Source organism: Sus scrofa, unplaced genomic scaffold (assembly GCF_000003025.6).
Source record: "Sus scrofa isolate TJ Tabasco breed Duroc unplaced genomic scaffold, Sscrofa11.1 Contig1914, whole genome shotgun sequence".
In the NCBI taxonomy this organism is placed as follows: domain Eukaryota; kingdom Metazoa; phylum Chordata; class Mammalia; order Artiodactyla; family Suidae; genus Sus; species Sus scrofa.
The window spans coordinates 1648531-1675050 of record NW_018084979.1 but is presented as its reverse complement, the minus strand read 5'-3'; the positions used below and the strand labels follow the sequence as shown (position 1 = coordinate 1675050).

The window sequence follows — 26520 nt, the reverse complement described above, 5'->3', positions numbered from 1 at the left end:
TTAGTGTACATCGTGATACTTTGATTTAAAAATGTATGTGTATAATGAAAGTTCAAGATTCAAGGAAGGTGAAGTACATATTTGTTAGTATTAATTCCATTAAGCCAATAAATAGCTGAAGAATGTATCTCTCACGTTTGGATCTGCAGGATCCCCTTTGGAAAGTTCGCCGTAGTCAGAAGCTAGACATGTCTGCGCGGCTGGAGCTGCAGTCTGCTCTCGAGGCGGAGATCCGGGCCAAGCAGCTCGTCCAGGAGGAGCTGAGGAAGGTCAAGGACATGAATCTCTCCTTCGAAAGGTGCTCAGGGACCTTTTCCGGCACCTGCTAGGTGCTCGCTTAGAACCGGGAGGGCGGAAGTGAGTGCACGTCGCCTCCGGGCCACGCCTCGTGTTGCAGGGAGGTGACGAGAGCGTATGAGTCTGTAGTTTGCGTGCCTGCGTCTCTGCCTGTGATGGGGGTGCTGGTACTCACCCCCCCCCATGCTAGGTGACAGGTATGTGGCCACGTGTCCTGTGAGCTCGCTCTTCCCTTTAGAGCTGCGTGAGGTACACTGCCAGCAGCCACGACTTTGAAAGTCCACGCTCGCTTACGATTCTGAAACACACGTGCTCTCTGGAGCCTCGCCAGGGCTGACCGCCGCGGGCGGGTTCATGGGTCTCTGTTGGCATCTGCCGCATGCCCACCCTGTCCTAGCGCTTTTCTGGCACCTGGGACAACTCTGTCCTCATGTCTCGACACCTTCTGAACCAGCACATAGATGACCTGGGCTCCGTGCACTTAAAGCTGTCTGTTTTTTGTCTTAGCAAACTAAAGGATTCTGAAGCCAAAAATAGAGAATTATTAGAAGAAATGGAAATTTTGAAGAAGAAGATGGAAGAAAAATTTAGAACAGATGCTGGTAATTTAGAATCAAGCTTCTGAATTGCTTAAGTCTTTTTTAATGTGATGGTTTTATTTTAGCTTTAATTTTTTTTTAGGTTTAATAGTTTTTAGTTATGTAAAGAAAAGACTTACAATAATTCCAAAGCCCAAATTCTGAAGTAGAGTACGTTCCCCAAAGGTAACCACGGTTTTGGGTTCGTCTTCCTTTGTTTCCTCTTTAAAATATAAAGCACATACCTGCTTGTGCACAGTTAGACATTTGCGGGTTGTCCTCATCCCCCGAGATTTTGCAGAGCGAAGCCAGAGCACGAGGCTGGGCCCCGGCCCTTGGCAGCCGTGCAGGCACTGCCGGCATTGGGCTGTCTGGTCTCTTGCTGTTGCAGCACTGCGGTGAGCAGCCATGTGCCTAGCAGCTCCCATTTCTCTGCAGGTATTTTGGGATCGACTTCCCACTGTGGGATTGCCGGTCAAAGGGTAAGCCTGGACGCTCAGGCTAAACATTGCTGGATTCTGCTCCGAGGCCGTGGGTGTGTCCCCACCCAGTACAGGCGAGGCTCCTGCCCTACAGCCTCACCCGCAGAGCAGGATTTCACGCCACTGGCTGCAAAGTAGCATCACATTGGCACTTTTGTTTATCATGCACAAGACTGTACATCCTTTCATATATTCGAAGGCTATTTGTATTTCTTATTCTGTGGTTCATGTATTTGTATCTTCTGCCCATTTTTAAAAATTCAAGTTATGGCCTTAATTTTTAGAAGCTTTTTGTATATTGAGGACTGGAGCCTTTGGTTTGTGACAGACGTTGCAAGTATTTTCCTAGTATATCTTTCATCTTTTTACCTTGCTTGTGATGTTCTCCCTGCCAAGCACAAGGCAATTATTTTTTCAATTTTTAAATTCTTTTTACTTTTTAAGGGCACACCTGTGGCATATGGAAGTTTCCGGGCTAGGGGCCAGCCTCCGTCACAGCCATAGCAACACCAGATCCGAGCTGCGTCTGTGACCTACACTTGAGCTGCAGCAGCACCAGATCCTCAACCCACTGAGCGAGGCCAGGGATCAGACCTGCCTCCTCATGGACACTAGTTGGGCTCTTAACCTGCCGGGCCACAACAGGAACTCCCTGTTTGTTAAGTTTTTGTGTGTCAAAATTACCAGTTTTCCCTCTTTTGAATCATGGGTATTCCGCAGTCCCGTTATTTGAGTAATTCGCCTTTTCTTCTAATACTGGGTGGTTTCATTTTTAAAATTGAGATTACTGATCCGGTTGGAATTTACCGGGATGTGCGGTTTGAGGCACGGACCTGTTTTGTCGTTTTCCTGTGGCTAATGGGTTGTCCAGTACCAGCTATTAAAAAGTCTCTCGGAGTTCCCGTCATGGCGCAGTGGCTAACGAATCCGACTAGGAACCATGAGGTTGCGGGTTCGATCCCTGGCCTTGCTCAGTGGGTTAACGATCCGGCGTTGCTGTGAGCTGTGGTGTGGGTCAAAGACACGGCTCGGATCCCGAGCTGCTGTGGCTGTGGTGTAGGCCGGCGGCTACAGCTCCAATTAGACCCCTAGCCTGGGAACCTCCATATGCCACGGGAGCGGCCCAATGAAATAGCAAAAAGACCAAAAAAAAAAAATAAATAAATTTAAAAAAAAAATAAAAAAATAAAAAAGTCTCTCGCTGCTGATTTCAGATGGGACTCTTACGTAGAGAGGTCACCAGGGGCCCAGGGCGGGGTTCTGGTTTCCGCCCTGTCGCTGCTCACAGGCAGGAGCCACCTGGTCCTAATTGGAGAGCCTTTCCTACCTGGCGGCTCTAGCTCAGAGAGTGCCACCCTGGTGTCCTTGGTCACGCTCCCAAGCGTCCAGGCCTGCGGGACCTAAAGGTGTTTTTACTGGAATGACACCAGATAGTCCGTTGCCTTATGGAGAAGTGATGTTTTAGTAACACTGAGTCTTCCCGTCTAAGCGAGAGAGTCAGTCTTAAATTTTTACCTTGACTAGCCTTGTTTTTCTCATAGGACTCAAACTTCCAGATTTCCAGGATTCCATTTTTGAATATTTCAACACTGCACCTCTTGCACATGATCTGACGTTTAGAGTAAGTAATTTTTTTTTTAAGTGCAAATGATGCTAAGTTACAAACAGTATATGAGATTTGACTCCCTGTGGGGCCCCAAACTCACCAGTAAATTGACATCTGATAGTTTATGACCCCGTGATTGGCCTGGGATGCTCAACATATAAGGTTAGAGACAGTTTTAAGGTGTCTGAAACGTTCCCAGAGCAGCTTCCTCGGGTGAGGTGGATGTTGACAGGGCGCTTGGCATCCTCGGAAGAAAAACCCACACTGACCTCTGGCTGAGTGCCGGGAAGGCCAGGCAGCATTTTAAGTACCAATTCCCCCAGTGCGGCAAGTGCAGAGTCGGCGGGCTCACCGCGGGCGGAGAAGGCGCTTTGGGCGAGCGGCCCGGCCCGGCTGACCCCCACAGGGGTGCCCCGGAGCGGCCCCCACAGGGAGCGGCTGCTGAGCCGCGGGAGTCCCGCCCCGCCGGCCGCTGAGCTTCCCCACGACTCTCCTGGAGGCAGTGCGTCTTTTCTAGACGGTAGGGATGGACCCTTACGAGCAGCCCCCTGGAGGCACATCTCATCAGCCGGACTTCTGGTGTGGTCGTCATTGCTTTTGCTGGTTTCTAACTTTCTTTTCAAAAATTTTAAACCTGCAGGAAGGTTGAAAAAATAGTACAGGGAGCACATGTGTCTCTGAGCTGGCGCTTGGCTGCATCTGCGTCCTCTCTCCGCGTGCACACGCCTCCCTCCTCCCGAGCCATGTGACCCGTGCACGCCCGATGCACCCCCTCCTCCCGAGGTCACGGCGCGGGTACTTGCCGCGTGTCCTCGGTCACTTTTAGGCTGGAGCGGCCGCCTTGTCTTTTCGCCCCTTGTTACGCGTCGATGTTTTGGGGTGTCCAGACCCGTTGTCTTGGAGCACACCCTCTGCTCTTGTCTTGCTTAGATGTGGGTTGAACGTTTCGGCGTGCCCAGGAGCCGGTGTGTCCTTGCCGCGAGCAGAGGCCAGCTGCCCCGCATCGGGGAGGCTGAGCTGCTGTTTATGTCACGGGAGTGGAGTCGATGTAGCACCCTGTGTTCGTGTCTGGTGTTCAGGAAAGTCATTCCGTTAGACGTTTACACACACGTCGTCTTTTTTGTATTCTCTTCCATCATGGCTTGTTACTGGATGTTAACTATATTTCCCTCTGCTGTGCAGTAGGAGCTTGTTGTTTGTCCATTTTTATCTGGCTGACAGTTTACGTCTGCTCACCCCAGACTCCCAGGCCGCCTGTCCCACTGCCCCTTGGCAGCCACAGCTCTTGTTTTCTAGTCCGTGAGTCTGTTTGTGGGTGAGTTCATTTCTGTCATATTTTAGATTCCACATGCAAGCGATGTCCTACTTGACTTAGCAGGATCATCTCTTGAGGGCTTCCAGCCAGGAGACTCATCTTCTGTTAAGCTTATTGTTTATGCCTGAAATGTTTGCCACAGTGAATCTGGGTGTTGCTGTCATGGCTCAGTGGAAACGAACCCAACTAGTATCCATGAGGACGCATGTTCAATCCCTGGCTTTGCTCAGTGGGTTAAGGATCCGGCGTTGCCCTGAGCTGTTGTGGTGAAGGTCGCAGGCATGGCTTGGATCTGGCGTTGCTGTGGTTGTGGTGCAGGCCGGCGGCTACAGCTCTGATTTGAACTTCCATATGCCCTTAAAAAAAAAAAAAAAACAACTGTGTATTTTATGCCAGTTTTAACTGGGTGGGAATGATGGTTCTGTCCCTCCTGTCTGTCCCTGCTGAGGACTCCGGCTTCTCCAGGTCCTCTGCCAGCCTCTTGGGAAGGAGCAGGTCCCCTCCCCACCGCCCCCTCGCCCACCCAAAGTCAACTGAGCAGCACTGAGTGTGGGCCTCTCCTCCTCCGCAGTTTGCATCCTTCTGACTAATGCACCAGCCCAGGGAAACGGTGGGGGGCTGTTCCGTGGCTGAAATTAAATTACATCGCTTAACATACCTAATTTATGGAAGAAACCTGCTTCCACGTGTAGGTCATTGCTCTGGCTGTCCCTCGTGAGTTTGCTCACAAATTCAGACACTGCCGTACACAGTTGTGCATGTGTTTTTGTGTATGAGCTGCCTTCCCATCTGAATTTGGCTCCTTACACAGCAGCCTAATTAATTCTGGCTGTTGGAGAGCGTTTCTGTGGTCTGGTTCACTGGGGTTTCCATAAGGAACCCAAGGTACAGCTTTAAGCTGCTCGTGTAGATGCCTGCCAGCTCCCTCTGTGCCAGCGTGCCCTCCCCCCGGCTCCCGCTCCCCACACGGACACGAACTCTGCATCTGTGCATAGTAATTGCTGGAAACGTTCGGTTCGGGAACCTTAGGAACGTGAGTCACTTTTAGGTGGTTTTAGAACGCAGCTTTAGAAGTTCCTGTCCTGGCGCAGCAGAAACAAATCCGACTAGGAACCATGAGGTTGCAGGTTCAATCCCTGGCCTTGCTCAGTGAGTTAAGGATCCTGCGAAGCCATGATCTGTGGTGTAGGTCGCAGACGCAGCTTGGATCCCATGTCGCTGTGGCTGTGGTGTAGGCCCCAGCTGGAGCTCCGATTCAACCCCTAGCCTGGGAGCCTCTCTACGACGCGGAGGCAGCCCTAAAAAGCAAAAAAAAAAAAAAAAAAAAAATGCAGCTTTAGATTCAATTGCAAATTGTGAGATCAATTTGGGAATCTTGAATTATTAGAATAAAACATTGTTTCCCTGTGTAATAAAACTTACAGGGAAATTCCTGCTTTATGGGTCCACAGACCCTTTTTTGATACTGGACCTCTTCCTGACCCTGAAATGAGCTTGTGAATGTTTGGCTCCCTTATTTGAGGGCTCCTGGGCGCAGAGCCGTCACTTGTGAATGACGATGGAGGGTTGGCCATCTCCGGTTCCTGCCCTTTAAACGTCTGGGTGTGACTGCGACTGGTCAGACTCTGCCCTCCACGCAGTTACCACCCCAGACTGCAGAGCTCAGGCCAGCTGCCGAGTGAGGTGGGTCCAGGACCAGATGTCACAGGCCTGAGACCTGTGCTGGGACCTCAGGTCTCCAGCGAAGGCACTTTCGAGACGAAGAGCACGTAGCTGGAGTCCCAGTGCTGCAGGATATGGGGTCTTTCTTTCCCACCGTGTTTCTTCATTTTCACAGGCCAGCTCAGCTAGTGAGCAGGAAACACAAGCCGCAAAGCCAGAGGCGATGCCCCCAAGCTCTGTGGCCGCGAGCACAGAACAGCAGGAGGTAAGAGTGTTGCCCCATGGATGCCCCAGAAGCCCTGGGGGTCTGCCCCCCGTCCCCCGAGGCCCAGGGCCCAGAGGGAAGGTGCTCTGATGCTCAGAGCTGTAGCTCGGAGCCCCGCATGTCATCGGAGTGGCTGCCAGTGCCCCAGCCAGCTGAGGCCCGCTTGCCAGGTGTCTCAGCCACGTAGTAACTTGGAAGCGCAGAACCGTTGGTGACGGACCAGCTCTGGGGGAGATGGTTCCCAACAGGTCTGACACCTGGGAGCTGCACTGCGCTAGGCCACTGCTCATCTGTCCCCACCTGTCCCCCAGGACGTGGCTCGGGCCCCTCAGAGGCCACCCACCGTGCCGCTGCCCAGCACTCAGGCCCTCGCTCTGGCTGGACCAAAGGTAGGGGCCTTGCTCTTCCCCACGGGGCTTCTCAGTGTGAGGCGACTTGCCTGGAAGCAAGATGGACTTCCTGTTTCCACGTACGTGGGAACGTTTTATTATGAATGGTGTGTGATCCAGAAAGGGCCAGGACCCTGGGCTTTCTTAATTAAACTAATGTCCCATCAGTGCATTTTAATTGGGAAACGTCAGGAGTGGGCCCGGCCCCCTTTCTCCCCCCACGCCGCGCGCCCTCCTCCGGTGGTAGCCACTCTGCGTCTGTCAAGTCCTGTCTCCACCTGCGTTGCCTTTTATCCGGCTGCGCCTCGAGCCTTGGGGACCACGTGGTTTACGGGAGGCTGTTTCTCAGCCTGACGGGATTGTGCCAAACGTGCAGCCTCGTACCTGGTCCGGTTACCTTGGAGGTCGGGCCCCTCTCTGCAGGTTCAGCGTAGGTCACAGCCTTCCAGGTGTGACGAGGCCCTGGCTTTCAGGCTTAGCAAGCGGGTGGCCGTGCATAACGGACAGTTGCTTTTCGTTCACGTAGACGTGGCCTCTTTGAAGTCATTGACCGTAGGCAGCCGTGCCAGCTGGGGACAAGGACTCGATTTTGAGACCAGCTAATGACTGTGGCCTCAGGGATCAGTCAGCTCGGGATTTTGCGGGGGGCCCTCCTTTTCTGCTTGTCCACGGCCCGGTGTCCTGACATGCCCTGGGAATCTGTTCTTTTGCTGCCCGGAGCCTTAGGAACGCCGTGCGGCGTAGCCTGTGGCCTGCATCTCCGCTCGCTCTCGACGTTGTCCTGGGGCTGTTCTCCCGTCAAGGGACGGCGGGTCTTCCCAGGCTCTTGCTGTGAGGAGCGGCTGCTGTGGGCTCAGGCTCCGTGGGGGCGGTGTCGGCGCTGCTCCGGGCCAGCCCCACGGCGAACACGAACACGCGCGGTTCAGCATCCCGGGGTCGGGGCCTTGGGCGCTGGAGGACGGCCGCTCGTCCGCTTCCCCCGTGCCTCTTGCAACTCGATGTTCTCCCTGCAGCCGAAAGCACACCAGTTCAGCATCAAGTCCTTCTCCAGCCCCACTCAGTGCAGCCACTGCACCTCCCTGATGGTGGGGCTGATCCGCCAGGGCTACGCCTGTGACGGTGAGTGCAGCGGCCCGGCCTGCCGTCCCCGGTGGCGGAGGGCAGGTGCTCGTCTCTGGCTTCGTCAACGCATAGTGAAGGTTTGGGAGTTGAAGTCCTGCTGCAGCGGGGCGATGCACTGCAATGGGGTGACCGGCTTATCTCTTGGTACCTGTTGCGTGATGTCCAGCAGATCCTGTCGTGGCGCAGCAGACACAAACCTGTCTGGGACCCGTGAGGACGCGGGTTCGATCCCTGGCCCTGCTCAGTGGGTTAAGGATCCGGCGTTGCCGTGAGCTGTGGTGTGGGTCACAGACACGGCTGGGATCCTGAGTTGCTGTGGCTCTGGCGTAGGCAGGTGGCCACAGCTCTGATTGGACCCCTAGCCCGGGAACCTCCACATGCCGTGCGTCTGGCCCTAAAAAGACCAAAAAAAAAAAAAAAAGGATGTCCAGGGTTCTTCTCCAAAATGAGGAGAAGCAGAGAGAAGTGCGAAGAACGAAGATCGAGGTCATTGAGCGCTGAGCGCCGCGGTTTGGTGGCTCTTCCTCTAACTGCATCGTCAGCCTCCACACCGGGCCCTGCATGCACGCTGGGTGACAGCGCCTGAGCAGGGGCTGTGGGTGGCCAGCTGGGGTCACACGTGGGAAGTGATGTGCCGGGGGCTGGAGCTGGTGGATCCCCAGCCGTGGTCAGCGGGTGCCAGTAGGAGTGTGAATTTACTTGATGCCAGAGTCCCTGAGTGTTTGTTCTAAAAACTTGACCTTTGGGTGGCTAGAGAGTTGCTATGGCACGTGCGAATCACCAGGTGGCTTCCTGGGGCCACACTCGTTCGTGGCAGCGGCTGCTTTGGGGCCGCAGGTTCTGATGGCTCTTTGCACTTTTGCAGTGTGCTCGTTCGCCTGCCACGTGTCCTGCAGAGACAGCGCTCCCCAGGTGTGCCCCATCCCCCCCGAGCAGTCCAAGCGGCCCCTGGGCGTGGACGTGCAGAGGGGCATAGGGACGGCCTACAAGGGCTACGTGAAGGTAGGAGGGCGGGGCACCCAGCCTCGTGGCCCACGGCCGCACCCAGCTGCTCTCGAAGCCGGTCCCTCTGCCGAGTGACGTGACCCCCATGCGGGTCTGGGAACCCTCCCCTCCTGGGACGCGGGGTCGGGCCCCAGGGTCCTGAGGACCCTGCAGAAGCACACTCAGAGTTGTCCGGGGCCCCTCGTCCCCACCTCCTGGCTGGCGTGCTGCACGACAGGGTTTGAAGCCAAGCGCTGTTGGAAGGTGCTGTGCCCGCACCACATTCCACGGGCCTCCACGTCTGGTGGGACTCACCTCTTGGCTACGTGGCCCTCCTTTCTCCTGCGTCACCTTCTGTCATGGGTGGAACCCTCCCCAGCGGTGCCCTGGGCCAGCTGGGCAGCAGCTAGCAGGGCACCGTGGGCATGGCAGCCGCTCTGAGAAGTCTCCCCGGCCCGCAGCCTCCACTGCCCACTCCCGGATGGGATGTGCTGGCCCCTCAGCCCAGTGGGACACTGTCGTTTAATCTGCAGGTCCCCAAGCCGACCGGGGTGAAGAAGGGCTGGCAGCGGGCCTACGCGGTGGTCTGTGACTGCAAGCTGTTTCTCTACGACCTGCCCGAGGGAAAGTCCACACAGCCTGGCGTCGTGGCCAGTCAGGTCTTGGATCTCAGGTTGGTGTTGGGGGCAGCCTGCCCGTGTTCTCAGCCCTCCGTACCCTCCCTTCTGTAGTTAGTGCGAGGCTCCAGAAACGGGTGCATGCCAGACGCGTTCCTGCTGTGCGCCTTCTTGCCCTGAGAGAATTGCCAGGCGGGCCTCTGATGAGCAGACCGCCTCTGTGCCCCCGATGGAGCTAGAGCCCTCCTCTTTGTGTGGCTGTGGAGTCTGCCGAGTGCCAGCGCCCTGGGCTCTCGCTCCTCGCGGCAGGCGTCTTCCTTCCACCCACCCTCCCCGCCCCTTGTCCCTTGTCTGCGGTTCATGTCCCTGAGACGGGGCGTCATTCGGTCAGCAGGCCGGTGGGACGATCACGTAAGAACAAGGGCGTGCTTAGCACAGAGCCTGGCGTGCAGAGCTAGTGCTCCTGCCACGTCCCCCTCTGAGTGTGCGGTGCCCGTCCCTCTGTCACCCGCCCCCAGGGCCCCACAGTATGGTGCCAGCCCTGGCCTGGAGCCTCGGTGTCCAGCAGTTTCTTGGGGGAGCCCGAGGGCAGCTACAAGAACAAAGGTGTGGCAGAGGCACCGCAGGCGGTTTCCACTCTGCACATCCCGGCCGTCGGGGCGGAGGGGAGGCTAGGATTTGGCGGGGGGCCCAGGCCACCCCACTCGCCCCCCGCACACGGGTGCCAGGGCGTTGCAGAGCCGGGCTCAGAGCCACTTGGAGGTGATTCCATGATTATCTGAGCACATCGTTACCCTCTTTATAGCCAAGCAGAGGCCAGGTCAGTGCTGTGTTTGCTGTGACTCGGGGACAGGCTGGCGGAACAGAGCAGGGGGACCCACCGGGGTGGAGTTTACTCTCCCGCAGCCCTCGTCCCTGAAACGCACGCGGGGTCCCCGAGTCTTCTGCGTGTGGGCTCCGTCAGCGCAAGGGTCTGCTCATCCAGCCGGACGCGAGGAGCCTCCCTTTTATTCTGGGGAACAGTCTCGAGAGCTCCTTCCTCGTGGGACTTGCGGGGGTTTGGCGGGGGACGGGCGCCCGTGGGCAGGTCGCTGAGTGTCGTGTTTCCTACCAGAGATGAAGAGTTCTCTGTGAGCTCAGTCCTGGCCTCAGACGTCATACACGCGTCGCGCCGAGATATTCCGTGTATATTCAGGGTATGTGGCTTTGGTTTTCTTCTCTTTCTGGAGGCATTTCATTAATCATTAAAAAAGCAAACAGACGGTTAAAATAAAACGAGGGTGGTGAGCGCGTCCTCGTGCCGTAGCAAGGGGCCCGCGCGCCGCCGCCGCCTCTGCCCGGCCGCTCTGACGCCCTCCCGGGCACACGCGGGGCCCGCCGGCCGCTGCGCCCCCTGCCCCTTGGCGGGGGGGCGTCCAGAGTCCCTGCTGCTGGGCGCAGTCGGCTGTCGGCTGTCGGCTGTGGATGAGACGCCCCCCGCAGCCTCCCTCCCGAGGACTGACTGACTGAGCTGCAGAGCCCCCCGCTGAGGTAGTGATAGTCTGTGGCGTTAGGAAGTTTCTAGAAGGTTGTGGATCCTCTTCCACTGGGAAGCTTTTAAGTCCAGTGAATTTTGCTTGACCCCGAAATGAAGTCTGTGAATCATTTTCTGTGAAATCGCGTCTCTGTTGAGAAACTGCCTCCGTGTATAATGCAGAAAATTGCCGTCGTTGGCGGCCTGGAGGAGCGTGTCGTAGCAACTCAAGCTTCCGGGCTTCCTGCTGAGTGTTAGGGGCCAGGCCCGGGGGGGTGTTGGGCTGAGACCCGTTTTCCCTGGACGTGTTCTGAGCATGTTCCTCAGCTGTAGCAAGAGCAGTCGAGGAGGCGCTTTGGCAGCGAGCAGTTACGCCACCGTTTTGGCAGGAGCAGAGGTAGCGGCAGGCCGACGGGGCCAGGATGCGGGCAGCGGCCTCCTGTCCGCGCCTCTCCGGCCGCCGGCGCCGTCGGGTGGTGTGTTTGGTTGTCTGACGGCTCTTCTTTGTTTTGTTTTCTGTCGTGAAGGTGACGGCCTCTCTCTTAGGTACACCTTCTAAGACCAGCTCACTGCTCATTCTGACAGAAAATGAGAACGAGAAGAGGAAGTGGGTTGGGATTCTGGAAGGCCTGCAGTCCATCCTGCAGAAGAACCGCCTGAGGAGCCAGGTGGTGCACTCCCCCCAGGAGGCCTACGACAGCTCCCTGCCCCTCATCAAGGCCGTCCTCGCCGCCGCCATCCTGGGTGCGTGTCCGGGCCGGGAGGCCGCGCGCTGCGGGTGGAGAGGCTCACGGGGCCGTGACACCGAGTCCGCCGTCGGGGCATCTGCTCAGTTCTAGCCCTTGTGCTGTCTTGCGTTCGCAGACGCGGACAGGATTGCCGTTGGCCTGGAAGAAGGGCTCTACGTCGTGGAGGTGACCCGCGATGGTGAGGAGCGCGGCCCTCGGGCGTCTTTCGGGGCCGGTGGTAGGGACTTGTAAGGGTCGGTGAAGCCCTGGACGTGTCCGTTGAGTCAGGGCATCCGAGAGCTTCCTGAGGAAGAGGAAAGGCAGGCGGCTGAGCAGAGCCTACCCTCCACTGGAGGCAGGGGGTCCAAGCGCCACCCGCCCCTCCGAGGGCAGGCCCCACCGGCAGCCGGCGACTGCTTGCAAGTCCTCAGGAGAGGACCGAGTCGGGGCGCGGGCGGGAGGACGTCCCCGAAGAAGCAGCCTGTCCTGAATTTCTGGCTGCACCGAGGTCTTACCGAAGCGTGCTACCTTTGCTTCAGATTTTGACCTTTTGTTTTCAGCAAGAAAAGGCACGAACACCCCTGTGTCCCCCTCCAGTGCTCTGGGCCCGGCTCTGGGAGCCTCCCCGGGAGCAGGGAGCCACCCTGGGTGGCAGTAGTCCCTGGCAAGCCTGGGTGTGGGCCGTGGCGCGTGGAAGAAGGGTGAAGATGCATGGCCTGGGGGTGGTGGCTGCCGGCTCAGGCTGCTCATGCCTTGGGATCCAGACTGAGGGCTCTGACTCAGCCCTGAGTTGAGGTCCTGGTCCGGCTGGTCTGGGTTGGTCTGGGGGCCCAGTGAGGCGGGTTTATCTGAGGATCTGGTGAGGGTGGGGAGAGCGCTCTGTTTTCTAGATGCAGCCTGAGGTTCTTGGGTTCAGGGGTGAGCTGGAAGGGGGTCCAGGTTCCCCTCAGGCCCTCGCTGCTCTCCTGGCCGGGGCCCTGGGCCCAGGGGTGTGGGATGAGAAGGGGTTCCTGGCGGCCGCGGGCGCGAGGCCCTCGCTCTCCGCCTCACGCCCCCGCCCCGGCCCGCAGTGATCGTCCGAGTGGCTGACTACAAGAAGGTGTACCAGATCGAGCTTGCTCCCAAAGAGAAGGTCGCCGCCCTCCTCTGCGGCCGGAACCACCACGTCCACCTCTGTCCGTGGTCCTCCTTTGACGGGGCGGAAGGCACCGTTGACATCAAGCTCCCGGAGACCAAAGGCTGCCAGCTCATCGCGACCGGGGCGCCCAAGAAGAGCTCCCCCACCTGCCTGTTTGTGGCAGTGAAGCGGCTGGTCCTTTGCTATGAGATGCAGAGAACTAAGCCTTTCCACAGGAAGCTCAGCGAGCTTGCGGCCCCCGGCCCTGTGCAGTGGATGGCCGTGCTCAAGGACAAGCTCTGTGTTGGCTACCCTTCTGGGTTCTCCCTGTTGAGCCCCCAGGGAGAGGGGCAGGCTCTAAACCTGGTAAATCCCAATGACCCCTCGCTTACGTTCCTCTCACAGCAGTCTTTTGATGCCCTCTGTGCTGTGGAGCTCCAAAGTGAGGAGTACCTGCTTTGCTTCAGCCACATGGGACTGTACGTGGACCCACAAGGTCGGAGGTCACGCATGCAGGAGCTCATGTGGCCTGCGGCACCTGTCGCCTGTAGTATGTATATGTTTTCTGTCGCCATCCCCTTGTTGCCGCTTCCACCTCGACGGTCGGCATGTGTCCTATTTGCTTTGGTTCGTCTCCCAGTTCCCTTAGCTGAGCGGTCAGAGGGGAGCAGGGGGCGGCCACGCCTGCCACCAGCCCGCCACCAGCCCGGGGCAGGCTTGCAGGCGGCCCTGCCCGCCCTCTCTGCCCAGGGGGGCCGTGCGGCCTTCCAGGGCCCTCCCGGCTCGGTGGCCAGCCGCCCGCCTCGGGCACGAGGAAGGGAGGACCCGTGCTTGGTTTCCTTTTGAAAAGCCCTTCCTGCTGACGCGCAAGTTCACGGGTCATGAAAACCAGCCGAAGGTTTGTGATGGCCAGGAAACAGCTCTGATGTCCAGGTTGGGGTCCTCTCGGGACAGACGTTTTTCCGAGCGGTAGGAGCTGTCCCGGGAAACAGCTCTTGCTTAACCTGCGTGAGTGAGGGCACAGGGCCCGCAAGCCTGGTGAGCGAGGCCCTTGGAGACCGGGCTCCACGGGGGGCTCTTCCTGCCCGGCCTGCGCTCTCATCACTTTTTAAAGAGCCCAGACCTCGGGTTCTGCCTTCTCGACGTCGCAGGTTCGATCCGCAGTGTCACACCAGAGGTCCCAGGGAAGCAGGCCAGCCACCGGGCCCACGTCCGAGCTGTCAGGACACGGGTCGCGGGGGTGGGAGGGGTTGCCGTGTTTCTCTTTAACCATATAAAGGTGCAGTCTCGTGTCCCCCTGCATTGCCAGCTTCTCCAAGCTGGCAGAGCACCCAGGGCGTTGGGAACTGAGGCGCCCTGAGGTGAGCAGCCTTCACCTGGCGGAGGCTCGCTGGCTGGCCCTCAGCCGGGGCCCAGGGTGCAGGAGAGGTGTGGCCGTGGCCGCAAAGCTGTGTGGTCTTTTCCTCTAGAACTTTCTCTCTCTCTCTCGTTTTGAGAAGTTCGACGTGGAATAGGATGTGGGTCCTAAACAAAGGCCACGGGCACAGTCTCGGCCGTGAGTCCCGCAGGCAGGCACACCTCGGGGTCTGAGTTCACGTCCAAGGCCGGTTCTCTCCCCACCTTCCTGCTCTTTTTTGCCTTCGTGCACAGTGCAGACACCAGGTCAGTTTTAGAACTGGCAAAAATTAATTCCGGATGGAGAACTCTCCCAAAGTGTCCCCCAGGAGGACACTGAGGGCCCCAAGGTGAGCTCCCTGCACAGTCAGGCAGCAGAGGCTGGATTCAGACTCCGTGGCCTGTGCCCTTCCCACGGATGCTTGCTTTTTGGTTGAAGTTTTTCTTGGGTCGGGACACTTCAGTTCCTCTCTTTACCGTCATGTTGTAGCCCTGCGTGGAAGCCCCACAGGCTCAGAAGTGACAGGAGCAGACCCAGACCCCGGGGGGCGGGGTCCTCTGAGTTACTTCAGGGCCGTGTGGCGCTCAAAAAGAAGGCCTCCTGGATTGTCTGAAATGTCACCTCTGGGACACTTTGGTGACGGTTCCAGCACCTTTTGTCTTATTTCTTAAACCCTGTTGTATTTTCTGTTTTGCATTCAAAAGAACGGGTATGGTTGAGAGGCCCACTTGGAAGCTGTGATAGCCACACAGCAGAAGCTTTTCACAAATTCATCTTCAGTTAGTTAAGTGTGATGTGAGAAAGATAACTTTTAACCCTGGAAGGTAGAAGGGCCAGGGACCAGGCCTGAGCTAGAGCTGTGTGGCAGCCGTCGGCGTGCTGGGACCTCGCCTCGACATCCCCTGGGTGGGAGACCGGACCGGGGGGCGGGGGGAAGCACCCACTGCTGCTTCCTCTCGGCTGGTTCCCATACGTCTTAGCACAGTTCCAAGGCCGGATGGGCTGGCACGTGCCCCCGGGAGGGTTTTCCGTCACAGGCAGACAGCGTGCTGTCATTTAGCGGGAGAGGGACAGACGCAGCAACTCCCAAGGTCGGCGCGGAGACTCTTGTCGCTGGCGTGTGTGTTCAGACCAGACCGCCGGGAGGACGCCTGAAACACCTTCTGAGACAGCCCGTGTACCCGCCCAGAGCTCAGCAGTAGTTCTGTGTGGAGGTTTTAAATATTTACCCAGAAATCTGCCTTTTTGGCATCTCTTAAAAAAAGGAGTTTGTGGAGTTTCCTGGTAGCCTAGTGGTTAAGGACTTGGCATTGTCACTGCTGTGGCACAGGTTCAGTCCCTGGCCCAGGGACTTCCACTTGCTGTGGGCATAGCCAGGAAAAAAAAATTAAAAGGGTAGTTCCCGTTGTGGCTCAGAGGTAAAGAACCCGACTAGTATCCACGAGGATGTGGGTTCAATCCCTGGCCTCGCTCAGTGGGTTTAGGACCAGTGTTGCTGTGAGCTGTGATGTAGGTCACAGATGTGGCTCTAGTGTAGGCTGGCAGCTGCAGCTCCAATTCCACCCCTAGCCTGGAAACCTCCATGTGCCGCAGGTGTGGCTGTAAAAAGAAACAACAGCAAAGATTTGCATTAAAGAACAGAGCTTTGGGCCCCTGCCTGAATTTCAGATGTATTGAGACGGAAGTAATAATAAGCTTTGCGGTAATTGTGTACGAAAGGGAACTGGCAGAGCTGACTTTTTACCAGTGTCTTGGGCACCTGTGCGGGGCGGACCCGCTGCTGTTTAGTCTTGGCAGCGGGGCGAAGCACCGGAGCTGGTGGTCTGTGCAAACCCCGAGGTGAAGGTTCCCTCGAGTGGGGCCGTGTGCCCCTGGGGGACGCCGCCCGGCTCACCCTCGCTCCATCTGCGCCAGGTTGCAGCCCCTCGCACGTGACGGTGTACAGCGACTACGGCGTGGACGTCTTCGATGCGCGCTCCATGGAGTGGGTGCAGACCATCGGCCTGCGCAGGGTAAGCCCCGCCCCGGCCCCGGCCTTGGCCCCGCCCCCGGCCCCGCCCCCCCACGCAGCCACCGGCGCCCTTTTTCCCCCAGATCCGGCCGCTGAACTCGGAGGGCAGCCTCAACCTCCTCAACTGCGAGCCTCCCCGCCTCATCTACTTCAAGAGCAAGTTCGCGGGTGAGCCGTCTATTCCGGGAGCGGAGGGCAGGGGAGGGAAAGGCAGGCCCCGCTGCGGCCGCAGAGCCACGGGCTCTCCTCGTTCCTGCAGGGCCGGCCCTCAACGTGCCCGACACCTCTGACAACAGCAAGAAGCAGATGCTTCGCACCAGGAGCAAGAGGCGGTTTGTCTTCAAGGTGCCGGAGGAGGAGCGGCTGCAGCAGCGGCGGTAAGAGCCTTCGGGGAGGGCCGGGGGCGCCCGCGCCTTCGCAGGTGCTCCCCGCCCTCATGGGCTTTCCCTCCGCAGAGAGATGCTCAGAGACCCGGAGCTGAGGTCGCGGATGATCTCCAACCCCACCAACTTCAATCACGTGGCCCACATGGGCCCCGGCGACGGCATGCAGGTGCTCATGGACCTGCCTCTGGTGAGCGCCCCGGGCGCCCTGTCCTCCTCCGTGCCCCCGCCTCGCCCTCCTGCAGCTCCTGGGAGCTGCGAGTGCCGGGCCTTTGGCTTTGGCAGGGGTCTGCCCGTGTCACTGTGTGGGGTTTCCAGAGGACACAGCTCTCCAAAATGATGGCTGAACCATCTTAGTGTGAGCGCCGTGCATACTGGGTTTTCTTTCTCACGTAAAAAGTATGTGTCTGGAGGATTTGACTTGGGCCTAAACCTGTTCTTGCTGATTCCTAGCTCAAAACGGACCTCATGCCACTGTCCTCTCCGGAGGGCCCGCTTTGTTCGTCGAGGCCAGGGATCTGCACTTGGCCTGCAGGCCGGGTGGGCAGGGGTGGGACGTGCCCTTCCCCGGGGCCACCTGCACTTTCTGCCGAAGCTCCATGCTCACCTGCTGTTCTCTCTGCCCAGAGCGCTGTGCCCCCTTCCCAGGAGGAAAGGCCCGGCCCTGCTCCTGCCAGCCTGTCGCGTCAGCCTCCGCCCAGGAACAAGCCCTACGTTTCCTGGCCCTCATCGGGTACTGAGGGAGCTGGGATGCTGGGACTCTGGGCTTTTGGTTCAGTTCTTACCCCTTACCCCCAGGGTGATGGCTGTCCTTGTTCCGCAGGTGGCTCTGAGCCCGGGGTGGCTGTGCCTCTGAGAAGCATGTCTGATCCCGACCAGGACTTTGACAAGGAGGTAAGAGTCGCCCGATCACGAGGGCCGAGGCCTGGGGTCTGCAGCTCTGCAGGTGGAGGAAACTCGAAGCAGCTCTTCTTGGGAGAAAGATGCCCCCTCCCCAGAGCAGCCACGGGGGCCGGGGAGGCAGCCCTGCGGGAGAAAGGTGGGGAGTGTTGCCTGCAGGTCGTGGCCTCCATGAGCATAAGGCCCCCACAGCCTGATGCCAGGCTGCCTTCCAGGCTCCGTCCCCGAGTCTCCTGCTCCCCTGCCTGTGGGGCAGGGCATCCCCGTGCACAACTGAGAAATGGGCCTTCCTGTGAGAAGTGCCGGTCCTGGCTAGACTTCCTAGGTGGCGGGGACTGTGACACCCCCCAGGCCTCTTCCTTGTGAAGCTGCCTTGCCTGGGACAGCCATTCGTGTCAGGGGTAGGGGCTCTCGGGACACCGCACCTCGGGTGGCAGCATCGTCGTGATCCTTGGGGTGCAGTTCCCTGCGCCTGGCCCCACGTGGGGGTGAGGGAGGCAAGGCGGAGTGGGCACTGGGTCTGTGCCGGGCTGTCCTGTAGCCACGCAGCCTCGGCACGCTCGACGGGGAGGCCCCCTGCCTGGCTGCCCTCCGCCCACCTCTTGAGCCACACTGGGTTTGGCTCCCGCTCGTTCGTAGAAACGCTTTATAAATTGTGGGTATTATCTGTTGCAAAAATACTTTGTTCGTTATCGCCAACTTTTTAATTTTGTCATTAATTTTAAGGGTGTTTTATCATAGAGAAATTTTTAATTTTTATGGTGCCTTGTCCTAATTGAAAAACATCAAGCTAACAAATGCTTTCTTGTAGTCTTTGAGAGCTTGGCAGGGTTCTCAGTTTGTCTTATGTGTGTGTGTGGGGGGGGTGTTGGGGGTGTGTGAGAGGGGGGAGTGTGGGGGGTGTGAGAGAGAGGTTGTGTGTGTGTGAGTGAGGGAGATAGGCAAGGACCTGGGCTGCTTTTTTTTTTTTTTTTGTCTTTTTAGGGCCACACCTGTGGCACATGGAGGTTCCCAGGCTAGGGGTCAAATTGGAGCTACAGCTGCCGGCCTGCACCACAGGATCTGAGCTGTGTCTGTGACCTGCACCACAGCTCACAGCAGCGCCAGATCCTTAACCCACTGAGGGAGGCCAGGGATCGAACCCGCGTCCTCGTGGATCCTGGTCGGGTTGGTTGCTGCTGAGCCACGAAGGGAGCTCCAGGGCTGCTGTTTCTTTCCAAGGTGCTTGGCATGTTGGCCCTGTACCACTTCCCTTCACCTCGAAGTGTTACTTGGTCAGATTCCTTTGTGTGCGTGTTTCTGGTTCCCGACCCTCTTCTGCCCCAGGATGGCCTTTTCCTGTGCCAGTACCACCTCTCACCTGAGAGCCACAGAAAATCTTTGTTCCCCCTTTTCGAAACAATTTCTTAGCCTCTCCTTCAAATAAAGTTTGAAACCATCTCGTCGACCTTGTGATCGTAAAGTGAAAGCTGGATGGAGCTTTTCGCTGCGCTCGTGTGGCATTTGTGGGTTGATGGGGGCTGTCCCCCACGTTGGCCGTTTCTGTGTAGGAGCCCCTCTTGATGGCTTTGCTGGCACAGCCTGTGCATGTTTGTGGCTCATAGCTAATCGTTCCAGGGCCCTTGTCGCCTGTTGGGGTGGCTGCTGGGGTCCGCATAAGCCGGGCCCGTTGGAGTGTGTGTTCTCTGGCCCCGGGCGGCCTGAGCTCTGACTGGTTCTCATCCCTTTGGTGGCCTGGGAGTGTTGGCTCTGGCCCTGGGCCGGGGCGGTGTTTCTGTGCGGCCTCTCCGTGTGCTGGCCGGGGCTGGGAACGGGGCACATGTGGACCTGACAGCAGGCCCAGGCCCCTGCCGAGGCCTCCCACGAAGACCGAGGCCCTGCCCGCCCGCTGGGGAGGTGTCCTCCTCCTGGGAAGCAGCTGGGCAGCCTCGTCGCTGAGGAAGGGGTGACGACAGGAATCCGCTTGTGGTGTTTTCCGAAGTGACCTCTGTGGGTTCTTGCTCCAACCTGTGAGTGTTGCGTCCTGCAAGTAAAGCCTCCTTGGCCAGCGTGTGTTCGTCGTGCCTGGGACACTGAGAGGTTCGGCCGGGGGACGTTTGGCGGACAGCTCTTCCGTCCGTGCTGTCAGTGGAGGCATTTCTAGAATGCCTCTCGAGTGGGTGTCTGACGGTGCCTTCTCTTCGGAGCCGCCCTCGGCCAGCTGTCTGCAGGGCTGCAGCAGCCTCAGCTCTGGTTCAGGGCTCCACGTTTTTGAGCTGCCAGAACACAGGGGTTTTCTTTGCTGGAAGGGTTCAGAGCCCACCCTTAAAAGGGCCCGAGATTGATGGCTAGGGAGGTGAGTTTTGTCTTACTGGGTTTTCCCCTCTTTTTTCCCTTCAAATATGCGATTTGAAAATTTTCGAACCTCTAGAAAAGTAGCAAGAATAGTAGAGAGAATAACCCATATACCTTTACCGGACCCGTCTGTCCACACTTGGTTTTTTTGGGAAGAACCAGCAGAAAGTGAGCTGCAGTACTTGGCCAGGGTCCAGGGTCTCCCGACAGAGGGCATCTCCCCTCCAGTGTCCCCAGGGCTGTTCTCAGCCAGTCCCCTGACACCCACAGTCCAGCCCAGCCATGTGCCACATCCAGCAGGCATCTCTTTAATGTCTGGTCTACTCTCCGGCCTTTTGTATCTTACTTGTTTTAGAAACGCAGTTCTTTTCCAAAATCCTCCTCAGTCAAGGCCTGTCTGTTTTTGTCTTTCTAAGGCTGCACCTGCAGCATGTGGAGGTTCCCAGGCTTGGGGTCAAATTGGAGCCGCAGCTGCCAGCCTACACCACCGCCACAGCAATGCCACATCCAAGCCGCATCTGCAACCTACACCACAGCTCTCAGCAACACTGGATCCTTAACTCACTGAACCAGGCCAGGGATCGAGCCCACAACCTCATGGTTCCTAGTCGGATTTGTTTCTGCTGCACCACGGTAGGAACTTGTGTCTGGCGTTTTGAATTAAACAGTGAGAAGTCCTCACACCTGTTCCCCAGCCACCCCGGTTCTCCCGAGACCAACAAAGGAGTGTGTATGAGCACACGTGTGTACGCACACGCACGCAGGCACACACGTTCTCCTAAACTGCGTCAGAGCTGCAGACGCTGCGCCCTCTCCTGAGGAGCCAGCTCACCACTGCTGCAGCCTGCACGTCCCATTCTCCAGTTGTCCCGTGATGTCCTTTCTTGGTACGGGAGCCAGTCCCCGACTGCACGTGGCATTTAGCTGCCTTACCTCTTTCGTTCCCTTTACTCTGGAACGGGTCCTCGGTCTTTCTGCCTGGCAGAAAGCCATCTTTTACTTTCTAGAATGCCTCTCGATTGGGTGTCTGACGTTTCCTTGTCCTGCCGCTTGGGCTGTGTGTCCCAGGCTGGAACGCGGCACAGGACGTCGTGTCCTCCTTGGGCTGTTGCATCCCGAGGCACAGGCACCTGTTTGTCCTGCACTGACCTTCTTTGTGCCTCTTTAGTTGATTAAATGACGTTCACATAACAAAAGGAAGCACTTTTTTTAATTCGATTTTTTTTCTTTTGTTTTTGTTTTGTTTTTTATTGTTATTTCCCTAATGCGATTTTTTTCCTAGTGTAAAAGGAAGCGTTTTAAAGTCAGCGATCCAGAGGCTGTTGATAGGTTCACAGTGTTGTCGAATCGCCAGCTCTGTCTTCCTGAGAACGTTTCCGTCACCCCGAGGTCACCCCCTCCCAGGAGCCCTCTCTCGATCCCTCCCTCCCTCACCCCTGGCTGCGCCAGGCTTTGTTCTGTGGGTGGATGTGGCTGTTCTGGGCATTTCCTGTAAGGGAGTGAGTCAGACGTGTGGTCTTTTGCGTCTGTGGCTCTTTTCACCGAGCGTCATGTTTTCATGGGTCAGTAGTTGTGTCCTTTTGTCGCTGGATCTTCCATCGTGTGGATGGGGCACACTTGCGTACTCACCAGTCCGCCATGGACATTCGGGCTGTTTCTACCTTCTCTCTGTTGGGCATAGTGCCCCGAGGCACGTTTGTGTGCGTGTATTTGTTTGAACGCGTGTTGAACTTCTGTGCGGTACTTGCCTGGGGTGGGATGGCCGGTCCCACAGCAGCTTCTATGTTGGACTTTTGGAGGCACCGTTCACGTCCCACCAGCAGCATACAGGGCTGAAGGTTTTTCCACACCTTCACCAGTGCTTATTTTTCTCTTTAAAGAAAAATTTGAGGGAGTTCTCATCATGGCTCAGTGGTGACGAACCCAACTAGTATCCATGAGGATGCGGCTTTGATCCCTGGCCTTGTTCAGTGGCTTAAGGATCTGGCGTGGCTGTGGTGTAGGCCGGCAGCTGCAGCTCCGATCGGACCCCGAGCCTGGGGACCTCCGTGTGCCGCGGGTGCGGCCCTAGAAAGCAAACGTTTTTTTGAACAGCCGTCTTAGCAGGTGTGAGGTTTTAATCATTGTGGTTTCAGGTGGCATCTCTCCCACATGATCAGTCATGTCCAGCATCTTTTTCGTGTGGCTCGCTGGCCGTCCATGCAGTTCTTTGGAGAAACGTCTATTCAGGTCTTTTGCTCACTTTTTAATTGTCTTTTTGTCTTTGAGCTGCAAGAGAATTTGGGATAATGTGAATGCCAGGCCTTCATCGTATGTGTGGCTCACGGATATTTTCTCCCACTCTCCGGGTGGTTTTTCACCTTCTTACAATGTCCTCAGATGTGTTGAAATTTCTAATTTTGATGAAGTGCAGCTTTTCAGTTTTTTTCTTTTGTTCCTCATGCTCTTGATGTTTGATCCATGGCCCAATCCAAGAGCATGAAGATTTAGGATTTAGTCCTGTGTTTTTCTTAAGAGTTTTGTGGGTTTAGCTTTTATATTTAGGTCTTTCACCCATTTTTAGCTAGTTGGTGTGTCTCTGAGGTAGGGGTCTAGTGTAATTCTTTGCATTTGCACCGTTTGTTTGTTGCCCCACTGAGTGGTCTTGGCACCCTGGTCAAAAATCAGTTGGCCATAGGGTTATGGATCTATTTCTGGACTTTTAGTTCGATTCCGTTGGTCCTTACACTAGTACTGCCACACTGGTTTTGATTATTGCTGCTTTGTAGCACATTTTGAAGTCGTAAGTTTGAGAAGTGTGAGTCCTCAACTTCCTCATATTATTTTGACTCTTCTGGGTCCTTTGCAAAAATTCTACATGAATTTGAGGATTGGCCTTCCCTCTTCTGGAAAAAAAAAGCCATTGGAATTTCAGTTAGGATTGCATTGAATCTGTAGATTGATTACTTTGGGGAATATTGCCATCTTAACATCAGCCTTCCAGTCCATGAACATGGGATGTCTTTCCACTTATTTAGGGATCTTTAATTTCTTTTGGTAAGTTTTGTTCTGTTTTGGCCACACCTGAGGCATGTGGAACTTCACGGTCCAGGGATCAGACCTGAGCCACAGCTGTAACCAGAGCCCCAGCAGTGACAACACGGGAACCTTAGCCTGCCGAACCACGAGGGAACTCCACCAGCTGTATTTACATACAGACACTTCACTTCCTTGGTTATGTTACATTTATTCCTAGCTATATGTTACCCTTTTGGATGCTGTCGTAAATGAAATCTTCTGGATTCCCTTTGTAGCCTGCTTATTGCTGGTGTATAGAAATACAACTGATTTTGCGTGTTGATCTTGTACCATGCAACTTCTCTGGATTTGTTTAGTTTTTGTGTGAGTCCTTTAGGATTTTCTGTCTATAGAGAATCATGTCATCTGTAAACAGAGATGCTTTTACTTCTTCGTTTCCAGCCCGGATGCCACCTTTTTCCTGCCTGATGGCTCTGGCCGGAGCGTGCAGCCGTGTGGGCTCTGCTGGCAGGGAAAGCAGCGCCCCTCTCTGTTCCTACTCTGAAGGGGAGGCTCTGCCTTTCACCCATTGGGTGGGACGTTACCTGTGGCCCCCCTTTGTCACGCTGAGAAGTTCCTCTCTATTCCTCGTGCTTTTCTCATGAAAGAACTTCACATCCCTGACCGTGGGCTGCTGTCTGCTTTCTTCACTGCGCGTTACTTCGTCGTCGTCACTGGGGTTGGGTCTTGGTTCATGCTCCCCACCAGCAGGGTTAAAGGCCTCGGGAAGTGCCAGCGTGTGTTCTTCTCACGAGAAAGGAGACAGTCCTGCCCCCCCCCCCCCATGCCCGGGCAGCATCCCCTCCGCCCCCCATGGGCCCAGGGCCCTGGTGCTCATGCCCTCTCCCTCTTCGTCCTAACAGCCCGATTCGGACTCCACCAAACACTCGACTCCATCCAACAGCTCCAACCCCAGCGGCCCGCCGAGCCCCAACTCTCCCCACAGGAGCCAGCTCCCGCTCGAAGGCCTGGAGCAGCCGTCCTATGACGCCTGAAGCCGACGCTCACCGCCTCGGGGCCGGGGGGCCTCCAGTGTCAGTGCCAAGACTGATCTGACCTCCAGTGCTGTCCAAGGAAGTGTAGAAGTGACGTGTGGAGACAGGGAGGAGAAACTTCTTTACTGTGACACTGACCGGTTTTGTGCCCCGGCCATGGCGGTGGACCAGGCCCCTGCCTCTGCTCAGGTGTGCGGCGCCCGCTCCGTTTGCACAGGAAGGACCGCCACGCAGCCGCTGCCTCCAGAACCAGCCGAGCAGGCGCGTGGGGCCTGCGGACGCCGGCCTCCTGGGCAGAAAGCCAGCAGACCCGGCTCGGCTCGGCTCGGGAAGCAGACAGCGAGGGCAGCCTCAGTAACGCGTCTGTTCCTGTTTCCTAAAACTTTCCTAGGCCCTTAGGAGAAGAGTAGGAAGTCGTTTGTCATTCCCAGTGTCACTAGAATTTTGAAGACAGGAAAGTGGAGGTTAGTTTGTGGCCTTTTGACTCATTTAGCCGTTACAGATGCCGAGGTGCTTCTGCCACCCCTGTAGAACGTGGACAGAGGCCTCTGTCGTGTGACACCTGCCCTGGGTCCCTTGTGCGTGTCAGTCCCTTCCCGGTCACAACTATGAAGAGTCACCAGTATCTACTACTGTGAAGTCAGCTGTGCTCTGTTTTCCGCTCACTTCCGCAGCTCTGCCTCCTGCTGTTAAAGCAGCGGGTGTCGTGGTGCAGCTGGGCCTGGAGGCCTGTGGGCTGAGAGGAGGCTAGAGCCCCATGGAGCCCCACAGCAGGTGCCAGGACCCCGCCCTGCATGGAGCCCCGTGATTCGTGCCCTTCTGGATCACGTCGACTCGCCGCCACACTCCCCAGCGGCCCCCGCACCCTCGTGTTCCTGGCTCCCTCCCTGCAGCGTTTGAGTCATTAGTGGTGGCCTGTCTCTCTAAAGGCTCGTGATTACCTGGCTGGCACACAGCTTGTCCTTGGCCCTGGACAGATTCTCCCAGCTCTCCCACTGGTCAGCATTCCTGGCGACGCTGCTGAAGACGTGCACTTACCTTGAGTCAGCACTGAGTGATGTGGCACCACTGTCTGCCAGTGTGTGTCACAAACCCAGCACCCGCCTGCCCAACCACCCCGCTGGGCCTTCTGCTGGGGCTGGCACCTGCTGGGTGGGGCTTCTGGTTTTTACTTTTTTAATGTAAGTCCGAGTCTTTGTAATTATTGAATTGTGAGAACATTTTTGAACAATTTACCTGTCAATAAAGCAGAAAGATGACAGTTTTAAAGTTCTCTGTGTTTTGTCTGAATGGATCACCTGTCAGCCTGTGGGTGGGAATCCCTCCCTTCCCTCCCTAAAAGGCAGTGAAAGAACTGTCTTACCTATGGAAGCCGTCTGCTTGGGGAAGGTGCCTGTGTCCACGTGGCAGGAACCAGCCCCCAGAGCTGGGTGCACTTGCCTGCCGAGGTCCCCCATGGTAGGCAGGGTTGGGTATGGGCTGCTGGCTGGAGGGAGGGGCCGCCTGGCCAAGTGTCCCTTCTAGGCCTCCAGGGACAGGCCAGGTGGGTTGGGATGTCACCTGAGAGCCGCGGGAGCCCTAAAGGGCCACGGGCAGGTCGAGGTCAGTGGCTGGGCACAGGATGTACCCACGACCCTCTGCTAGGAGAGGGTGACATGCCCAAAAGCTCCGCAAGGCAGAGCAAGGCCCCAGGAGGGATGGGACCAGGCAGGCCACCCCCAGGGAGGCTGGGCTGGGTCACAGGGGGCCGCGCCGGGGGCTCTGGCTCGCAGGGCAGGGAGCAGCCTGAGGCACCATTGTCGGGACTGCGAGAGGAGGAGGCGGAAGAGGACCCGCTTTCCCTGTGCACACAGGCTGCCAGGCAGCGGGGCACCTCTTGCACTGGCTACGGGATTGGGTACAAACAGCCACAGCCATCTCGGACTCCTGAGGTGGGAGCGGCCTGCCACCACTACGGGTCCCGTGAACAGGCACCACCTGTAGCCCCAGTCACCTTGTGGGGAGCCACCAGAGAGGGCCCTGAAACCAAGTCCCACCCACCACCCTCACCTCCCTGGGAACGCACACACCCTGCCATTGCCACTGCCAAGGGCTCTGGGCACCACCACCCTGCTATGGGTCCCCACCAAGTGGCGACAGGTGCCATTTGCAGGCACCATCCATGGCCTCCACCTCCCTGGAAGCACTGGCTGTACACCTGCATGTGCCCTATCAGGGGTACCCTGTCACCCTGAGAAAAAGACAGCAAGCATCCAAACCGCAAGCAGCCCTCGTGCCAAAAGAACAAAAGGAAGCCCTCGCGAGCTCCTCAGGGACGCTCCCACGTATAAACAAAGAGCCCTCAAGACGGCAGTAGGTCACTGTTTTCCCTGCAGTCACAAAGTGAGAAAAACAAGCAAAGTGAAGCACAGGAACCATTCCCAGCTGAAAGGACAGGAGAGAGTTTCCCTGAAGGAACAAACAAACACCGAGTTCAAAAAGGAGGTAATGAAAACGCTGAAGAAATTACAAATTGATGTCAATAGTAACGCTTTAGAAAAAGGAACCAGAAGCTCTATGGAGAAACCAAGAAAACTGAGGCCATTCATTTGCAGAGATGAAAGCTGAGTCATTGAAGAGCAAAATGAATAATGCAGAGGAATAAATAAGTGACTTGGAAGATAGAATGATGGAAATCACCCAATCAGAACAGCAAACCAAACCAAATTAAACAAACATGGGGAGTTCCCGTCGTGGCGCAGTGGTTAACGAACCCAACTAGGAACCATG

At 56.9% G+C, this 26520-nt stretch overlaps 1 protein-coding gene across 4 annotated transcripts in view; it reads left to right on the top strand.

The window, feature by feature from the left end:
- Positions 1-25020, top strand: part of CDC42BPB (CDC42 binding protein kinase beta) — a 102091-nt gene extending 77071 nt beyond the window's left edge. The window contains exons 19-38 of one of the 4 annotated variants that reach the window (XM_021081622.1): positions 150-298; positions 805-899; positions 2899-2978; positions 6116-6205; positions 6517-6594; positions 7608-7713; positions 8582-8718; positions 9234-9373; positions 10432-10513; positions 11358-11574; positions 11695-11757; positions 12629-12978; positions 13081-13225; positions 15986-16083; positions 16166-16250; positions 16342-16459; positions 16538-16655; positions 17093-17198; positions 17289-17359; positions 23620-25012. In XM_021081622.1, coding sequence (XP_020937281.1) covers positions 150-298; positions 805-899; positions 2899-2978; positions 6116-6205; positions 6517-6594; positions 7608-7713; positions 8582-8718; positions 9234-9373; positions 10432-10513; positions 11358-11574; positions 11695-11757; positions 12629-12978; positions 13081-13225; positions 15986-16083; positions 16166-16250; positions 16342-16459; positions 16538-16655; positions 17093-17198; positions 17289-17359; positions 23620-23751 — 2460 coding nt within the window. In that variant the 3' untranslated portion in view covers positions 23752-25012. Of the gene's footprint in view, positions 1-149; positions 299-804; positions 900-2898; positions 2979-6115; positions 6206-6516; positions 6595-7607; positions 7714-8581; positions 8719-9233; positions 9374-10431; positions 10514-11357; positions 11575-11694; positions 11758-12628; positions 13226-15985; positions 16084-16165; positions 16251-16341; positions 16460-16537; positions 16656-17092; positions 17360-23619 lie in introns of all 4 variants that reach the window. The other 3 variants (XR_002341125.1, XM_021081621.1, XM_021081620.1) reach the window with 3 other exon arrangements.
- Positions 25021-26520: the final 1500 nt, after the last annotated feature.